The following is a 17,380-nucleotide window of genomic DNA, read 5'->3' as shown; positions in this document are numbered from 1 at the left end:
CCTGATTTGTGCCTTGTAAATGGTGGAAAGGCTTTTGGGAATCAGGAGGTGAGTCACTCGTCGCAGAGTACCCAGCCTCTGACCTGCTCTCGTAGCCACAGTATTTATATGGCTGGTCCAGTTAAGTTTCTGGTCAATGGTGACCCCCCAGGATGTTGATGGTGGGGGATTCGGCGATGGTAATGTCACTGAACGTCAAGGGGAGGTGGTTAGACTCTCTCTCGTTGGAGATGGTCATTGCCTGGCACGAATGTTACTTGCCACTTATCAGCCCAAGCCTGGATGTTGCCCAGGTCTTGCTGCATGCAGGTTCGGACTGCTTCATTATTTGAGGGGTTGCGAATGGAACTGAACACTGTGAAATCATCAGCGAACATCCCCATTTCTGACCTTATGATGGAGGGAAGGTCATTGGTGAAGCAACTGAAGATGGTTGGGCCTAGGACACTGCCCTGAGGAACTCCTGCAGCAATGCCCTGGGGCTGAGATGATTGGCCTCCAACAACCATTACCATCTTCCTTTGTGCTAGGTATGACTGGAGAGTTTCCCCGATTCCCATTGACTTCAATTTTACGAGGGCTCCTTGGTGCCACACTCAGTCAAATGCTGCCTTGATGTCAAGGGCAGTCACTCTCACCTCACCTCTGGAATTCAGCTCTTTTGTCCATGTTTGGACCAAGGCTATAATGAGGTCTGGAGCCGAGTGGTCCTGGTGGAACCCAAACTGAGCATCGGTGAGCAGGTTATTGGTGAGTAAGTGCCGCTTGATAGCATTGTCGATGACACCTTCCATCACTTTGCTGATGATTGAGAGTATACTGATGGGGCAGTAATTGGCCGGATTGGATTTGTCCTGCTTTTTGTGGGCAGGACATACCTGGGCAATTTTCCACATTGTCAGTTGCACCTCCGTATACAGCCAGTATGAATGAACACATGAAAATAAGCAAATAGAGCAACTCTAACAATGCAGAGATTGTAGTTGAGGAGGAGGAGTGTGAAATATTGGATGGGATAAACACAGTGAGAGAGGAAGTATTAAGGGGATTAGCATCTTTGAAAGTAGATAAATCGCCAGGCCTGGATGAAATGTATCCCAAGCTGTGAAGAGAAGCAAGGGAGGAAATAGAGGAGGCTCTGACCATCATTTTCCAATTCTCCCTGGCTACTTGCGTGGTGCCAGAGAATTGGAGGACTGCAAACGTTGTATCATTGTTTAAAAAGGGAGAGAGGTAAATCGAGTAATTACAGGCCAGTCAGCCTAACCTCGGTGGTGGGCAAATTATTGGAATCGATTCTGAGAGACAGCATAAATCGTCATATAGAAAGGCACGGGTTAATCAAGGACAGTCAGCATGGATTTGTTGAGGGAAGGTAGTGTCTGACTAACTTGTTCGAATTTTTTGAGCAGGTAACAAAGAGGGTCGATGAGGGTAGTGAGTTTGATGTAGTGTACATGTATTTTAGCAAGGCTTTTGACAAGGCCCCACATGGCAGACTGGTCAAAAAAGTAAAAGCCCATGGGATACAAGGGAGAGTGGCTGGTTAGATTGAAAATTGTCTCAGTGGCAGGAAGCAAAGGGTGAAGGCTGACGGGTGTATTTGCGATTGGAAGGCTGTTTCCAGTGGGGTCCCTTGCTTTTTGAGGTATATATTAATGATTTGGACTTGAACGTGGGGGGCTTGATCAAGATGTTTGCGGATGATATAAAAATTGGCCGTGTGGTTGATAGTGAGGAGGAAAGCTGTAGACTGCAGGAAGATATCAATGGACTGGTCAGGTGGGCAGAAAAGTGGCAAATGGAATTCAATCCAGAGAAATGTGAGGTAATGCATTTGGGGAGGGCAAACAAGACAAGGGAGTACACAATAAATGGCAGGATACTGAGAGGTGTAGAGGAACAAAGGGACCTTGGAGTGCATGCCCACTGATCTCTGAAGGTAGCAGGACAGGTAGATAAGGTGGTTAAAAGGCATATGGAATACTTTCCTTTATTAGCTGAAGCATGAATATAAGAACAGGGAGGTTATGCTAGAACTGTATAAAACATTGATTAGGTCACAGCTTGAATACTGCATACAGTTCTGGTCACATTACAGGAAAGATATGAATGCACTTGAGAGGATACAGAAAAGATTTACGAGGATGTTGCCAGGGCTGAAGAATTTTAGCTATGATGACAGGTTGGATAGGCTGGGGTTGTTTTCTTTGGAACAAAAAGGGCTGAGGGGAGATTTAATTGAGGTATATAAAATTATGATGGGATTAGATAGAGTGGATAGGGAGGACCTATTTCCCTTAGCAGAGGGGTCAGTGACCAGGGGGCATAGATTTAAAGTAATTGGTAGAAGGATTAGACGGGAGCTGAAGAGAAATTTTTTCACCCAGAGGGTGGTGGAGTCTGGAACTCTCTGCCTGAAAGGGTGGTAGAAGCAGAAACCCTCAACTCATTTAAGTAGTACTTGGGTGAGCACTTGCCATAACCTACAGGGCTACGGACCAAGTGCTGGAAAGTTGGATTAAGCTGGATAGCTCCTTTTCGGCCGGCAGGGGCACGAGCACGATAGGCTGAATGGCCTTCTTCTGTGCCGTAACTTTCTATGATTCTAACCAGGCATCTGATTTTCTCCTGGCAGTGGGCACTATGCGTCGAGTTTAGACCTGGAGATGAGGACCATATTTCCAATCCATACCCATGCAGGAGCTCCCATCTACATTAGTAATCAGACAACAATGTCAGTCCTTCTACATAGGCCACAAGCAGACAAAAATACCTCTACAGAACAAGCAAAATTTCAAAAATGTTGTCAAACACTCAGAATGTGCAAATAGGCTTATGAATCAGTTCAACAGACTAAGTATTGTGATCATAGGAATAGGAGTAGGCCATTCAGCCCCTTGAACCTGCCCTGCTACTCAATTAGATCATGGCTGATCTACACCTCAACTCCATGTACCCATCGCTGCTCCATTTCCCTTGATACCCTTCCCTAACAAAAAAAAATCTATCGATATTGGTCTTGAAAGCTCCAATTGATCCCCCAGCTACCACAGCCTTTTGCTGGGGGGGGGGGGGGGGGGGGGGGGGGGGGAGAGAAGAGGAGAAAGAGTTCCAGATTTCTACTACCCTTCATGTGAAAAAGTGCTTCCTTATTAGGAGGATCTGTGCACAATGGGAGGCTCAGTACATATTTATGCCCCTTCTGACCATTGAGAGTTGACATAAATCTGTTTAATGAAAAATATTAGTGGGACAGAACTATGCTACACTCATTGGAGTTGATTCTATAATTTAAAATCCCATACCACCGGCAATGAAAACTCCCAGGTCGGCAGAAAATGGTGCAAGTTACCCCACAATCTGCTTTATCAGATCTGCTTTCAGGGAGGATTGCTCCTTGAACAAATGAACAATAAACATACATTCATCGCCACACTCACAAGTTTCCGGAATATTCTGATGATGGTCTCCAGAAGACACAAACATCATTCTACCAACAAAGAAGAAAAACATTTAGATGATTAAATTTTATATTTTGTACAGAAAGTCTCTAAACTTACATCACAAAGACACACACTCCTTTCAGGCATCAAAGAGTGTGAATGTCTTAGGAACAAATGACTCAGGATAGTCTTTGGCAGTGTTTAAGAGGCCTGTGTATTGTGCCTAAATGGTACAATGTTCTATTCATTGCGTAATACTTTTAAAAGCAGGTTTGGATCGAGCCAAGTGATGGGGATCATTGTGCAGTGGCTAACTAGTTAGTTGCTGTTTAGATTTTTTTACTGTTGTGAATTAGAAGAAAAGTAAAAAGGAAAACAAATTAATTGTGGCACCGCCTAAGGATGCATTCACACTACAATTAGAGTCAATGTGAAGTAGTTTAGTCTTGCACTAACGTCACAGTTATACTGTAATGCAGCCAGAGTCTGGGGACAGGACCCAACTTCAAGGAGCGGAGCGAGACTTCCTGGAGGACCCTGACACACAATTTACATTCCATGTTTAGTATGGATGCGAAGCAGGAACTGCTTCATAACAAAGCTAAATTGCAGGCTGAATGTCTTGTAAATGCAACATTTTTAGTGCCAGAGGGTAGAGAAAAACCACGGTAACAAAAATTTTATAGATATTCTGTGACCAATATGACTGCTTTATTCCAATGTGATTCAGTAAACTCCTACTGTAGGCTAGGAAAGATAAAGTTTCAGATTACACTGAATAGCCAAATCAATAAGTAAATTCGTCCGTAACCTCCCAAAATAAACCTTTGCATTTATGTTATTCCCTACACTAGACTGTCCCCACTGTAGGTATCTCCGGGATGATAGTGGCCCGGAATTTGCTTATAAAATAACGGTGAGGCTAACAGCAGAAACCCGGAAGTTGCTCGAAGAGATTCCTTGCTCCTCCAAAAGCTGCGCAGGAAGGACAGCTCGCCAGTGAAATAAATGGACCAGCGCAAAGTTGTTCTCCTGCCCAGCTAGAAACGAACTAATCTGCACAGAAAAAGGTATGTTCAGTTTTTTTTTAGGTCTAAGCTAACTTTTAACAGCGTGGTAAGTCTTACTGATTACCAAACCACCTCTCTGGCACTGAAAATTTACTTTTACAATTTAGGAGTCCCATTCCTTCTGATTTTAATTGTTGTTGGACATTTAAAAAAAACATTTTTACATTTTATTTACTTTTTTCTTTGTCTTTTATCTGTCCTTTAATTCAGTATTTCTTGCCCTCTCTTTATTTCACTTTCTCTAACTGATTTTACACTTAATTTACTGTTGTAGTTTGCACTTCCTGGTTCCGACGCTGCGTGGTTTGTCAAGGATGCTTCAATCTGGTGGTTGAGGGGGCAGACAGTTCCTTTCCCCGCTCACAGACGCCCGGCAGAGGACGCTGCACTTTTTTCACCTCCCCATTGCAGGAAGTTGGCGCCCAAACCCCATGAACGAGTAGCGGGTGCCGTTCGTTCGCCGCTCAGCGCAAATTCCGGGCTGCATCATGATGAGCAGGAGACCCAGGGTAACAAGTAGAGACTTGTATGAGTCATTGTTAAGGGCGTGAATATTGTGTGTTTTCATGTCCAGTAGGGGTCTTAAGGGCAATATAGGAAGATTACATAGAGTCATGCACAGTGGTTTTTATAAAATGAGGATTTATGTGGACTACAGAAAATAGAATCTAGTCCTTAGAAGTCTAAATTAAACCAAATTATTTGAATTGTGCTAACTCCCAACAAATAATTTTGTTGCTCAATTTTTTGTCCTCTTGTAAATTCTAACTGGCCAATAAAGCAGCATTCAGCCTGCTTGCATGGTTCAGCCAACAGGTCTTGGCGTTCTGATTGAAGATTTAATGAGGCAACAGCACCAAAAACAGCCCTTTCCAAACCTCCAGGCCCACAAGATCCAAACAAGGCAAACCAGCAAATGAGAAATATGTGCATAAAACTCTATCCTCCTTTAAAACACTCCTTAAAACCTACCTCTTTGACCAAGCTTTTGCTCACCTGCCCTAATCTTTCCTTATGTGCCTCGGTGTAAAATTTTGTTTGATAACACTCCTGTGAAACGCTTTGGGACGTTTTACTACATTAAAAGTGCTATATAAATGTAAGTTGTTGCTGAGTTACCTAGGCTTTGTGGGCAGATTGCCAGGACTCATGGTCCACGTGGCCCATGTTTTAGAGCTTGGACATGCCTGATCTAGCTGATATTCCTTTAGAACAGATACAAGGAACAATTACAAACTAAAAACTGCATGGCGGGAAAAAGTGACTAATTACAACAAATCTGACATTTACATCAACTTTAATTTGCAAGGAAAAAATTGCAGGGATATGGGGAATGAGCAAGGAAGTGGGACTAACTGGATAGTTGTCAAAGAGCCGGCACAGACTCGATGGGCTGAATAGCCTCCTTCTGTGCTGAATCATATGGGGAATTGTGAAATTATATCCACTTTGGTAGGAAGAACAGGAAAGCAGAACATTTTTTAAAAGGTGAGACACTAAGAAATGTTGGTATTCAGAGGGATTTGGGTGTCCTTGTCCACGAATCAAAGAAAGCAATTAGGAAGGCAAATGGTATGTTAGCCTTTATTGCAAGGGGTTTGGAGTACAAGAGTAAGGAGGTCTTGCTGCAATTATAGAGAGCTCTGGTGAGACCACACCTGGAGTACTGTGTATGGTTTTGGTCTCCTTACCTAAGGAAGGATATATTTGCCTTAGAGGGGGTGCAACGAAGGTTCACTAGATTGATTCCTGGGATGAGAGGATTGTCCTATGAGGAGAATGGGCCTATACTCTCTCTAGTTTAGAAGAATAAGAGGTGATCTCATTGAAACGTATAAAATTGTTAGAGGGCTTGACAGGGTAGATGCTGAGAGGCTGTTTCCCGTGGCTGGAGAGTCTAGAACTAGGGGTCATAGTCCCAAGATAAGGGGTCAGCCATTGAGGAAAAAGTTCTTCACTCCGAATTATGCATCTTTGAGCATCCACAGCCGTCTGGGATAGAGAATTCCAATCGTTGAGTATATTAAAGACTGAGATCAATAGATTTTTAGACACTAAGGGAATCAAGGGATATGTTGATAGGGCGGGAAAGTGGAGTTAAAGTAGATCATCAGCCATGATCTTATTGAATGGCGGAGCAAGCTCGAGGGGCCGTATGGCCTACTCCTGCTCCTATTTCTTATGTATCATTCATCTCTTAAGAGTTAGGGTATGATTAAGAACAGCCCCAATCTATAGCTTGGACAGTCTGATGGATCAGTGACAACTGGTTCTAGTTTTGCAACACTATGAACAGTTAGCAACAGAAATGGGGATTAGCAGTGGATAATTAAATGTAAAATAAACAAAAAACTGCAACTTCATTGTTTCTACGCACATCACTTTTGGAAAATTGAACATCCATCTCAGTTCTCGTCAGCAAGCTACAATTAGCGGCGTTTTAAATGCAATGCTAGCCCTGCAGTGCCATCTTCATCCAAGTGGGTTACTGCAGTCTTGCTGCTGGGATCGGCCTATACATGGGGCTGGAGGTGGTTGTAGAGGAAGGGAGAAGACTGTGGAGAGACTTGTAGGGGAGGACAGAAATTCTGAACTTGATCCACTGCAGCACGGGGAGCCAATGGAAGCTGATAAGGACAGAGGTAATAGGGGAGCAGAACATCGTGTGGGATAGGATGCAGGCGGTAAGGATTGTGAATGAGCTGCAGTTTATAAAAGGTAGGATTTGTAAGATCTGCGAGGAGGATGTTTAAGCAATTAAGCTGGGAGGTGACAAACGTGGCAATTTCAGCAGTGGTGAGAGTGATGCATGAGCACAGGTATCAGTGTTAAGAACTGGAACCAGCTAATCTTGGTGGTGAAGTATGAAGCACAGCTCAGGGTCAACCAAGACACTCTCACCTCCCCATCCCATGTACACGGTCAGGTTCAGCCTCAGCGAGCAGTCAGGTACAGGAATGGAAAAAGGTGCTAAGTTGCTTGCTTGATGTTAAATTGAAGAAAGTTCTTGCTCACCAATGCAAGATAAGCAGTGTGACCGCACAGTGATGGCCACACAGTCAAGGAGGGTGTCAGAGAGGTAGAGCTGGGTGTCATTAGCCATGTCTGGCAAGGGGCAGCCTGCAGACAAGGATAAGTAGGGGGACAAAGATGAAACTTTGAGACACATTAACTACGGTAGGGGAGGAAGGCGAAACCATTGCAGGAGATGAACCATGAGGGCGGTACCATGGAGGTGGACCACAGTGGAAAGAGTTAATTGTCATGGAGAGATAGGGGAGGACATGGGGGGGGGGGGGATAGTTCCCCACAGTTATAAAAGATGCTGTTGGTTACATAGTCCAAGTGGCAGCCTAGTTAACTGTGGGCAAGGGTGAAACTCGACTGCAGGGATTCAAACAAAGAGCAATGGGTTGAAACGAGCATACAGCTTTGGTGGCAATGACACGTTGGAGCAAATGGAGGTTAGAGTTAGTTAGTTGAAGAGGGATAGGTAAAGGGTGGGGTTTTTTTGAGCAGGGGTACTGATGATGCTCTTCAAGGACAGGAGAAAATAGAGTATGAGGAACAAGGCCCTTTGGTGCTGTCAGAAAGCATCGGGCCAAGGAGAGGTACTTGTGCGGTGAGCAGCTGGGTCAGGAGGGAAATCAAGGGCACAAGAGGAGATGAGCTTGATGAACGGAGGGAGAAGAGGGAACAGGATCCAACTAGATCTGGCAGTGAACAATCAGGTCAGTCGTGCACCAGGGTCACTCAAACCTGCGACTATCAGATTTAAGGGCACGGAGGTGGGAAATGCATCGGTGGGGGGGGGGGGGGGGGGTGGTGGGAGAGGAATTAAGAGACAGTGAGGGACTTAGAGGGGATGTCAAACCACATTTACTTTTATGAAGTCTGTAAACCTCAGATGTACTCACTAAAATTACACATCATACAGAATTCATTCTCAGTAAAATCCAATAATTTAATAAAAGTCCTTTACCCAAATGTCTAAATGACTGTCCTTTGCCAGTCTACTAGACAATGTTTTAGTTTAGAAGACAATAGTTTCACTTCTAAATCATATTCATTTAATTCTATATTATTAGTATTTAGCATTGGATTGTGCTGCAGTCTGATTGTGATCAGATCACTGAAGTGAAAGTAATGCTGCTTCTTTGCAGTTTTATTGAAGCACGCCATTAAGATGATAGATACTCCCTCAAGGTGACCAAAACCAGCAGCTCGATCAACAGTCAATACTAGGATTTCATTTCGGCGCCCTCAGTTGAGAGTCCAACACACTTAACTTTTGGAGCCACTCAGTCAAATAGAGGTCATAGGCAAAATCTTAACCAAAACCATTTATAAATCACAAGATACTACTGGACCACTCATGATTTTCAAAAACAAAAGAGAAAATACTGGAAACAGATCAGTCAGAGACAGACAGGTGAGTGTTTCAGGTGCACTGAAGTGGACTGACTCAGCATTTCCGGTTTTTGTTTCAGATTTCCATTTTGATTTTCAACACTGCACAAATTAGATTTCAAAATTCAGAATCAGTTTGGTTGCCTTCAAAATCTTTTGCAGAAAAACTACAATTTCAAAAGAAAATTCACAACACAATTTCTATAAGATAGACTGACCTGAAAACGTTGTTTGCAGCAGAATTGGTTGAGCACGAGTGAACATAGCCACAGCCCCCTAGGGCTCACTGTCTCCTCAACCCCCTCACTGCAGCTATCCCTCCACCCGCACCCGCAACCCTGCACCGCTTCCTTAACTTTGTGGCTGCTCTCTTTCCCTCTCACCCCCCCACCCTGGCTGCTCCACGAGTCCCCCCCATCTCTCTCATCCCCAACCCTCTCTAATAATCCCGCGCGCCCCCCTCTCACTCCCCCATCCCCGCCTGGCCCCCTCTCCCTCCCCCATCCCTGTCCGTCCATCCCCCTCCCACACCCATCCCCCGCCCGGGCCCCTCACCCTCACCCATCCCCGTCCATCCGTCCTCCCTCCCTTCCTCACCCATCCCCGTCCGTCCGTCCTCCCTTCCTCACCCATCCCCGTCCGTCCGTCCTCCCTCCCTCACCCATCCCCGTCCTCCCTCCCTCACCCATCCCCGTCCTCCCTCCCTCACCCATCCCCGTCCTCCCTCCCTCACCCATCCCCGTCCTCCCTCCCTCACCCATCCCCGTCCTCCCTCCCTCACCCATCCCCGTCCTCCCTCCCTCACCCATCCCCGTCCTCCCTCCCTCACCCATCCCCGTCCTCCCTCCCTCCCTCACCCATCCCCGTCCTCCCCCCCTCCCTCACCCATCCCCGTCCTCCCCCCCTCCCTCACCCATCCCCGTCCTCCCCCGCCTCCCTCACCCATCCCCGTCCTCCCCCCCCCTCCCTCACCCATCCCCCCCTCCCTCACCCATCCCCCCCCCTCCCTCACCCATCCCCCCCCCTCCCTCACCATCCCCGTCCCCCCCCCCTCCCTCACCCATCCCCGTCCTCCCTCCCTCCCTCACCCATCCCCGTCCTCCCTCCCTCACTCACCCATCCCCGTCCTCCCTCCCTCCCTCACTCACCCATCCCCGTCCTCCCTCCCTCCCTCACTCACCCATCCCCGTCCTCCCTCCCTCCCTCCCTCACTCACCCATCCCCGTCCTCCCTCCCTCCCTCACCCATCCCCGTCCTCCCTCCCTCCCTCACCCATCCCCGTCCTCCCTCCCTCCCTCACTCACCCATCCCCGTCCTCCCTCCCTCCCTCCCTCACTCACCCATCCCCGTCCTCCCTCCCTCCCTCACTCACCCATCCCCGTCCTCCCTCCCTCCCTCACCCATCCCCGTCCTCCCTTCCCTCCCTCACCCATCCCCGTCCTCCCTCCCTCCCTCACCCATCCCCGTCCTCCCTCCCTCCCTCACCCATCCCCGTCCTCCCTCCCTCCCTCACCCATCCCCGTCCTCCCTCCCTCCCTCACCCATCCCCGTCCTCCCTCCCTCCCTCACCCATCCCCGTCCTCCCTCCCTCACCAATCCCCGGCCTCCCTCCCTCCCTCACCCATCCCCGGCCTCCCTCCCTCCCTCACCCATCCCCGGCCTCCCTCCCTCACCCATCCCCGGCCTCCCTCCCTCCCTCACCCATCCCCGTCCTCCCTCCCTCCCTCACCCATCCCCGTCCTCCCTCCCTCCCTCACCCATCCCCGTCCTCCCTCCCTCCCTCACCCATCCCCGTCCTCCCTCCCTCCCTCACCCATCCCCGTCCTCCCTCCCTCCCTCACCCATCCCCGTCCTCCCTCCCTCCCTCACCCATCCCCGTCCTCCCTCCCTCCCTCACCCATCCCCGTCCTCCCTCCCTCACCCATCCCCGTCCTCCCTCCCTCCCTCACCCATCCCCGTCCTCCCTCCCTCCCTCACCCATCCCCGTCCTCCCTCCCTCCCTCCCCCATCCCCGTCCTCCCTCCCTCCCTCCCTCACCCATCCCCGTCCTCCCTCACCCATCCCCGTCCTCCCTCCCTCCCTCACCCATCCCCGTCCTCCCTCCCTCCCTCACCCATCCCCGTCCTCCCTCCCTCCCTCACCCATCCCCGTCCTCCCTCCCTCCCTCACCCATCCCCGTCCTCCCTCCCTCCCTCACCCATCCCCGTCCTCCCTCCCTCCCTCACCCATCCCCGTCCTCCCTCCCTCCCTCACCCATCCCCGTCCTCCCTCCCTCCCTCACCCATCCCCGTCCTCCCTCCCTCCCTCCCGTCCCACCTCCCTCACCATCCCCGTCCTCCTCCCTCCCTCACCCATCCCCGTCCTCCCTCCCTCACCCATCCCCGTCCTCCCTCCCTCCCTCACCCATCCCCGTCCTCCCTCCCTCCCTCACCCATCCCCGTCCTCCCTCCCTCCCTCACCCATCCCCGTCCTCCCTCCCTCCCTCACCCATCCCCGTCCTCCCTCCCTCCCTCACCCATCCCCGTCCTCCCTCCCTCCCTCACCCATCCCCGTCCTCCATCCCTCCCTCACCCATCCCCGTCCTCCATCCCTCCCTCACCCATCCCCGTCCTCCATCCCTCCCTCACCCATCCCCGTCCTCCCTCCCTCCCTCCCTCATCCCCATCCTCCCTCCCTCACTCACTCATCCCCGTCCTCCCTCCCTCACTCACTCATCCCCGTCCTCCCTCCCTCACTCACTCATCCCCGTCCTCCCTCCCTCACTCACTCATCCCCGTCCTCCCTCCCTCACTCACTCATCCTCGTCCTCCCTCCCATATCCCCTCTCTCTCAAATCCCACCCCCCACGTTCCGTCTCCCCGTCCTCAACTCTCATATCTCCTCTGACCATTCCCTCCCTTCTCCTCTCCCACCCCCCTCTCTCATATCACACCCCACCTCTCTCTCTCTCATATACCCCACCCTCTCATATCCCATCCTATCTCCATACTCCACTCCCCGTCCCCTCACTCCCTCCTCTCATTCCCCCCCCTCTCTCTCATATCCCACCACCCCCCCCTCTCATATCCCCGTCCTCCCCCTCCCTCCCATATCCCCGTCCTCCCCTCCCTCCCTCCCATATCCCCTCCCCCCCTCCCATATCCCCGTCCTCCCCTCCCTCCCTCCCATATCCCCGTCCTCCCCTCCCTCCCATATCCCCGTCCTCCCCTCCCTCCCTCCCATATCCCCGTCCTCCCCTCCCGTATCCCCGTCCTCCCACCCATATCCCCTCCCTCCCGTATCCCCGTCCTCCCACCCATATCCCCTCCCTCCCGTATCCCCGTCCTCCCACCCATATCCCCTCCCTCCCGTATCCCCGTCCTCCCATCCCCTCCCTCCCTCCATATCCCCGTCCTCCCATCCCCTCCCTCCCTCCCCTCCCGTATCCCCGTCCTCCCCTCCCGTATCCCCGTCCCCCCCCTCCCTCCCGTATCCCCGTCCTCCCATCCCCTCCCTCCCTCCCTCCATATCCCCGTCCTCCCCTCCCGTATCCCCGTCCTCCCCCTCCCTCGTCCTCCCCTCCCGTATCCCCGTCCCCCCCTCCCGTATCCCCGTCCCCCCCTCCCTCCCGTATCCCCCCCTCCCGTCCTCCCCTCCCTCATCCCCGTCCTCCCTCCCTCATCCCGTCCTCCCCGTCCTCCCCTCCCTCCCGTATCCCCGTCCTCCCGTATCCCCGTCCTCCCCTCCCCCCCCGTCCTCCCCTCCCCCCGTCCTCCCCTCCCCCCCGTCCTCCCCTCCCCCCCGTCCTCCCTCATCCCGTCCTCCCTCATCCCCGTCCTCCTCATCCCCGTCCTCCCTCATCCCCGTCCTCCCTCATCCCCGTCCTCCCTCATCCCCGTCCTCCCTCATCCCCGTCCTCCCTCATCCCCGTCCTCCCTCATCCCCGTCCTCCCTCATCCCCGTCCTCCCTCATCCCCGTCCTCCCTCATCCCCGTCCTCCCTCATCCCCGTCCTCCCTCATCCCCGTCCTCCCCGTCCTCCCTCATCCCCTTCCTCCCTCCCATATCCCCGTCCTCCCCGTCCTCCATATCCCCATCCTCCCTCCCATATCCCGTCCTCCCCTCCCTCCATATCCCCATCCTCCCTCCCATATCCCCGTCCTCCCCTCCCTCCCATATCTCCGTCCTCCCTCCATATCCCCTCCCTCCCTCCCATATCCCCGTCCTCCCCTCCCTCCCTCCCATATCCCCGTCCTCCCCTCCCTCCCTCCCATATCCCCTCCCTCCCATATCCCCTCCCTCCCATATCCCCTCCCTCCCTCCCTCCATATCCCCTCCCTCCCTCCCTCCCATATCCCCTCCCTCCCTCCCTCCCATATCCCCTCCTCCCTCCCTCCCATATCCCCTCCCTCCCTCCCATATCCCCGTCCTCCCCTCCCTCCCATCCTCCCATATCCCCGTCCTCCCCTCCATATCCCCTCCCTCCCTCCCATATCCCCGTCCTCCCCTCCCTCCCATATCCCCTCCCTCCCTCCCATATCCCCGTCCTCCCCTCCCTCCCTCCCATATCCCTCCCTCCCATATCCCCTCCCTCCATATCCCCTCCCTCCATATCCCCTCCCTCCCTCCCATATCCCCGTCCTCCCCTCCCTCCCTCCCATATCCTCTCCCTCCCTCCCATATCCCCGTCCTCCCCTCCCTCCCTCCCTCCCATATCCCCTCCCTCGCTCCCGTATCCCCGTCCTCCCCTCCTCCCATTTCCCCGTCCTCCCTCCCATATCCCCGTCCTCCCCTCCCTCCCTCCCATATCCCCGTCCTCCCCTCCCTCCCTCCCATATCCCGTCCTCCCCTCCCTCCCTCATCCCCGTCCTCCCCCTCCATATCCCCGTCCTCCCCCCCCCCCTCCCTCCCCTCCATATCCCCGTCCTCCCTCCCGTATCCCCTCCCTCCCGTATCCCCTCCCTCCCATATCCCCGTCCTCCCTCCCATATCCCGTCCTCCTCCATATCCCCGTCCTCCCTCCCATATCCCCGTCCTCCCCTCCCATATCCCCGTCCTCCCCTCCCATATCCCCGTCCTCCCCTCCCATATCCCCGTCCTCCCCTCCCATATCCCCGTCCTCCCTCCCATATCCCCGTCCTCCCCTCCCTCCCTCATCCCCTCCCTCGCTCCCGTATCCCGTCCTCCCCCTCCCTCCCTCCCGTATCCCATCCTCCCCTCCCTCCCGTATCCCCATCCTCCCCTCCCTCCCGTATCCCTCCCTCCCCTCCCTCCCGTATCCCCTCCCTCCCCTCCCTCCCGTATCCCCTCCCTCCCGTCCCCCCCCTCCCCTATCCCTCCCTCCCCTATCCCCTCCCTCCCCCCCCTCCCCTATCCCCTCCCTCCCTCCCCGTCCGTATCCCCTCCCTCCCTCCCCGTCCGTATCCCCGTCCTCCCCTCCGTATCCCCGTCCTCCCCTCCCGTATCCCCGTCCTCCCCTCCCGTATCCCGTCCTCCCCTCCCGTATCCCCGTCCTCCCCTCCCGTATCCCCGTCCTCCCCTCCCGTATCCCCGTCCTCCCCTCCCGTATCCCCGTCCTCCCCTCCGTCCGTATCCCGTCCTCCCCTCCCGTATCCCCTCCCTCCCGTATCCCTCCCTCATCCCCTCCCCTCCCGTATCCCTCCCTCATCCCCGTCCTCCCCTCCCGTATCCCCTCCCTCCCCCCGTATCCCTCCCTCATCCCTGTCCTCCCCTCCCGTCCCCCCCCTCCCCGTATCCCTCCCTCATCCCGTCATCCCCTCCGTATCACCCCCCTCCCGTCCCCCCCCTCCCCGTATCCCCCCCTCCCGTCCCCCCCCCTCCCTCCCGTATCCCCTCCCTCCCGTCCCCCCCCTCCCCGTATCCCTCCCCCCCCTCCCCGTATCCCCTCCCTCATCCCTGTCCTCCCCTCCCGTATCCCCCCCCTCCCTCCCGTATCCCCCCCCTCCTCCCGTATCCCTCCCTCATCCCTGTCCTCCCCTCCCGTATCCCCCCCCTCCCTCCCGTATCCCTCCCTCATCCCTGTCCTCCCCTCCCGTATCCCCCCCTCCCCGTATCCCCGTCCTCCCCGTATCCCCGTCCTCCCACCCATATCCTCTCCCCTCCCTCCCATCCCTCAGTACCCCCCCCCGCGGCCGGCACTCACCGTCCTCTTGCTCGCCCTCCAGCCGCTCGCATCCTTGCTGTAACTCAGCAGCTTCTCGGCCACCGAGTCGGCCACCGCTCTGTAATTCATGCCGCCGGTCAGCTGAGGTGGGGGGGTGGGGGTGGGGGTGCGGGGCGGGTCCGGGGCAGCCGCGGAGCCCACAGCGGCCTCAGCCCACCTTCAGCGGCCGCTCGCACCCCGAGGTAAGGCGGCCTCCTGCCGAGCCGTCAGGCAGCACGGTGACGGGCGGCCGCCGCGCTCTCCCATCTCCGCCGCCGCCCTCCCGTCCGTCCGGTCCGTCCGTCGGTTGGTTGAGGCGCCGCCGGGCGGCACGCTGGGAGTTGTAGTCCGGGCGCCCCGCGCCGACCACTGACTTCCTTCCGGAGCGAAAGGCATGCCGGACTACAACTCCCGTGAGGCCGCGCGGCAGGACCTCCCCGTGATTGACAGGTCAGGCAGCCAATCACATGAGCCTCGTGCTGAGCCAGATGCTGCAGCGAGTCTTTGCATTGCAACCACCGGCAATGTGTGATGCAGGCACTTGGTTTTGGTTTGTTTGGTTTTTAGTGTTTAAGCACACCCCACACCCCCCCCTTCTTATAAAAGGGGGGCCTAATACACAACAAAAAAAAAATGTGTGATGCAGGGGCGCTCCCACCTGATGAGTAATTACCTCAGAGCTTTACTTGCAGCCAATTCCTCACTTGCAAAGCCGCTAGCTACTCAATGCTTACTCATTGCTCCATCCCAGAGGCAGCAGTGATGGTCCCACTTGTCCTCAGCCAGTCAGTTGCAGCTCCACCTCTCATTAAAGACACTGCCACCACTCTCCTTTTTCTTTTTTTTCTCTTTTTTTACCAAATTAGGCCCCCCTTTTATCAGAAGAGGGGGAGGGTGTGGGGTGTGCTTCAGTACTAAAAACCAAACAAACCAAAACCAAGTGTTCAAATCAAAATTTTATTATCCTCGTTCAGGATGCACTCCAGCCCCTGCGGTGCCCACCGGTCGCGGAAAGCCTCATGCGTACCGGCAGACATCTCCAGGGCCACCCGGGCGCGGAGCAACCCGCGAAAGAGAGGCAGACAGGCCGAGCGACCGCCCCCCACGGGCCGCGAGCATCCTGGACCTGTGGATGGCCACCTTGGACAGGCCCAGGAGCGGGCCCACGAGGACGTCCGCCGACCTGCCCGCCTCCCCTCCTCCTCACCGGGCGGCCAAAGATCAGGAGCGTGGGACTGAAATGCAGCCAGAACCTGAGGAGCAGCCCCTCCAAATAATGGAACAGGGGCTGCAGTCTCGCACACCCAGTGTACAAGTGAAAAACGGACTCCTCCAGGCCGCAGAAAATGCAAGCGGCCTGGGTGACTGCCACCACTCTCCTGATTATTGTCATTTTTTTTTTATATAAAGGAGTGTTTATTCATTGGAGAGATTATTTTTGAGCAGGTGCGGCCAGTGAAAGCTACAAGAACTCAGCTGCAACGATGTCACTGGAGAAATTCACTTTTTTTGATTAACTGCCGAAACTCAACACATGTTTGAGGGTCTCCAAACTGAGGTATTGAGCAATACACGCAGGTTTGCTCTCTCTCATATATATATATATATATATATATATTAATATATTAATGACCTGCTCTTGGGTATACAGGGAATGATTTCGAATTTTGCAGATGACACGAAACTCCGAAATGTATTAAACAATGAGGAGGGTAGTAACAGATTCCAGGAGGACAAAGACAAACTGGTGAAATGGGCAGACAGTAGCAAGTGAAATTTAACACAGAGAAGTGTGAAGTGATGTATTTTGGTAGGAAGGATGAGGAGAGGCAATATAAAGTAAATGGTACAATTTTAAAGGGGGTGTAGGAACAGAGAGACCTGGGGGTGTATGTACACAAATCTTTTAAGGTGGTAGAACAAGTTGAGAAGGTTGTTTAAAAAGTCATATGGGACCCTTTGCTTTATAATTAGAGGCATAGAGTACAAAAGCAAGGAAGTTATGCTAAACTTTTATAAAACACTGGTTAAGTCCCAGCTGATGTATTGTAGCCAAGTCTGGACACCACACTTTAGGAAGGATGTTGGCCTTAGAGAAGGTGCACTGGAGATTTACTAGAATGGTACCAGGGATGAGGGACTTCAGTTAGGTGGAAAGACTAGAGAAACAGGGGTTGTTCTCCTTAGCGTAAAGAAAGTTACAGGGCGATTTGATAGATGTGTTCAAAATCATGAAGGGTTTTGATAAAATACATAAGAAATAGGAGCAGGAGTAGGCTATATGGCCCATTGAGCCTGCTCCGCCATTCAATA

General features: G+C 53.4%; 1 protein-coding gene across 3 annotated transcripts in view; it reads right to left on the bottom strand.

Moving 5' to 3' along the window:
• The window catches only part of stard5 (StAR related lipid transfer domain containing 5), a 40,589-nt gene extending 25,184 nt beyond the window's left edge, over positions 1–15,405 (bottom strand). For 2 of the 3 annotated variants that reach the window (XM_067971614.1, XM_067971616.1), the window contains exons 1-2: positions 15,068–15,404; positions 3,444–3,493 (exon numbers count right to left, since the gene is read on the bottom strand). In XM_067971614.1, coding sequence (XP_067827715.1) covers positions 3,444–3,493; positions 15,068–15,157 — 140 coding nt within the window. In that variant the 5' untranslated portion in view covers positions 15,158–15,404. Of the gene's footprint in view, positions 1–3,443; positions 3,494–15,067 lie in introns of all 3 variants that reach the window. The other variant, XM_067971615.1, reaches the window with a different exon arrangement.
• Positions 15,406–17,380: the final 1,975 nt, after the last annotated feature.

This window comes from Heptranchias perlo, chromosome 34, assembly GCF_035084215.1.
Source record: "Heptranchias perlo isolate sHepPer1 chromosome 34, sHepPer1.hap1, whole genome shotgun sequence".
Taxonomy (NCBI): Eukaryota; Metazoa; Chordata; class Chondrichthyes; order Hexanchiformes; family Hexanchidae; genus Heptranchias; species Heptranchias perlo.
The sequence above is the reverse complement of the archived record's forward strand: the minus strand, read 5'-3'. Positions and strand labels throughout refer to the sequence as shown.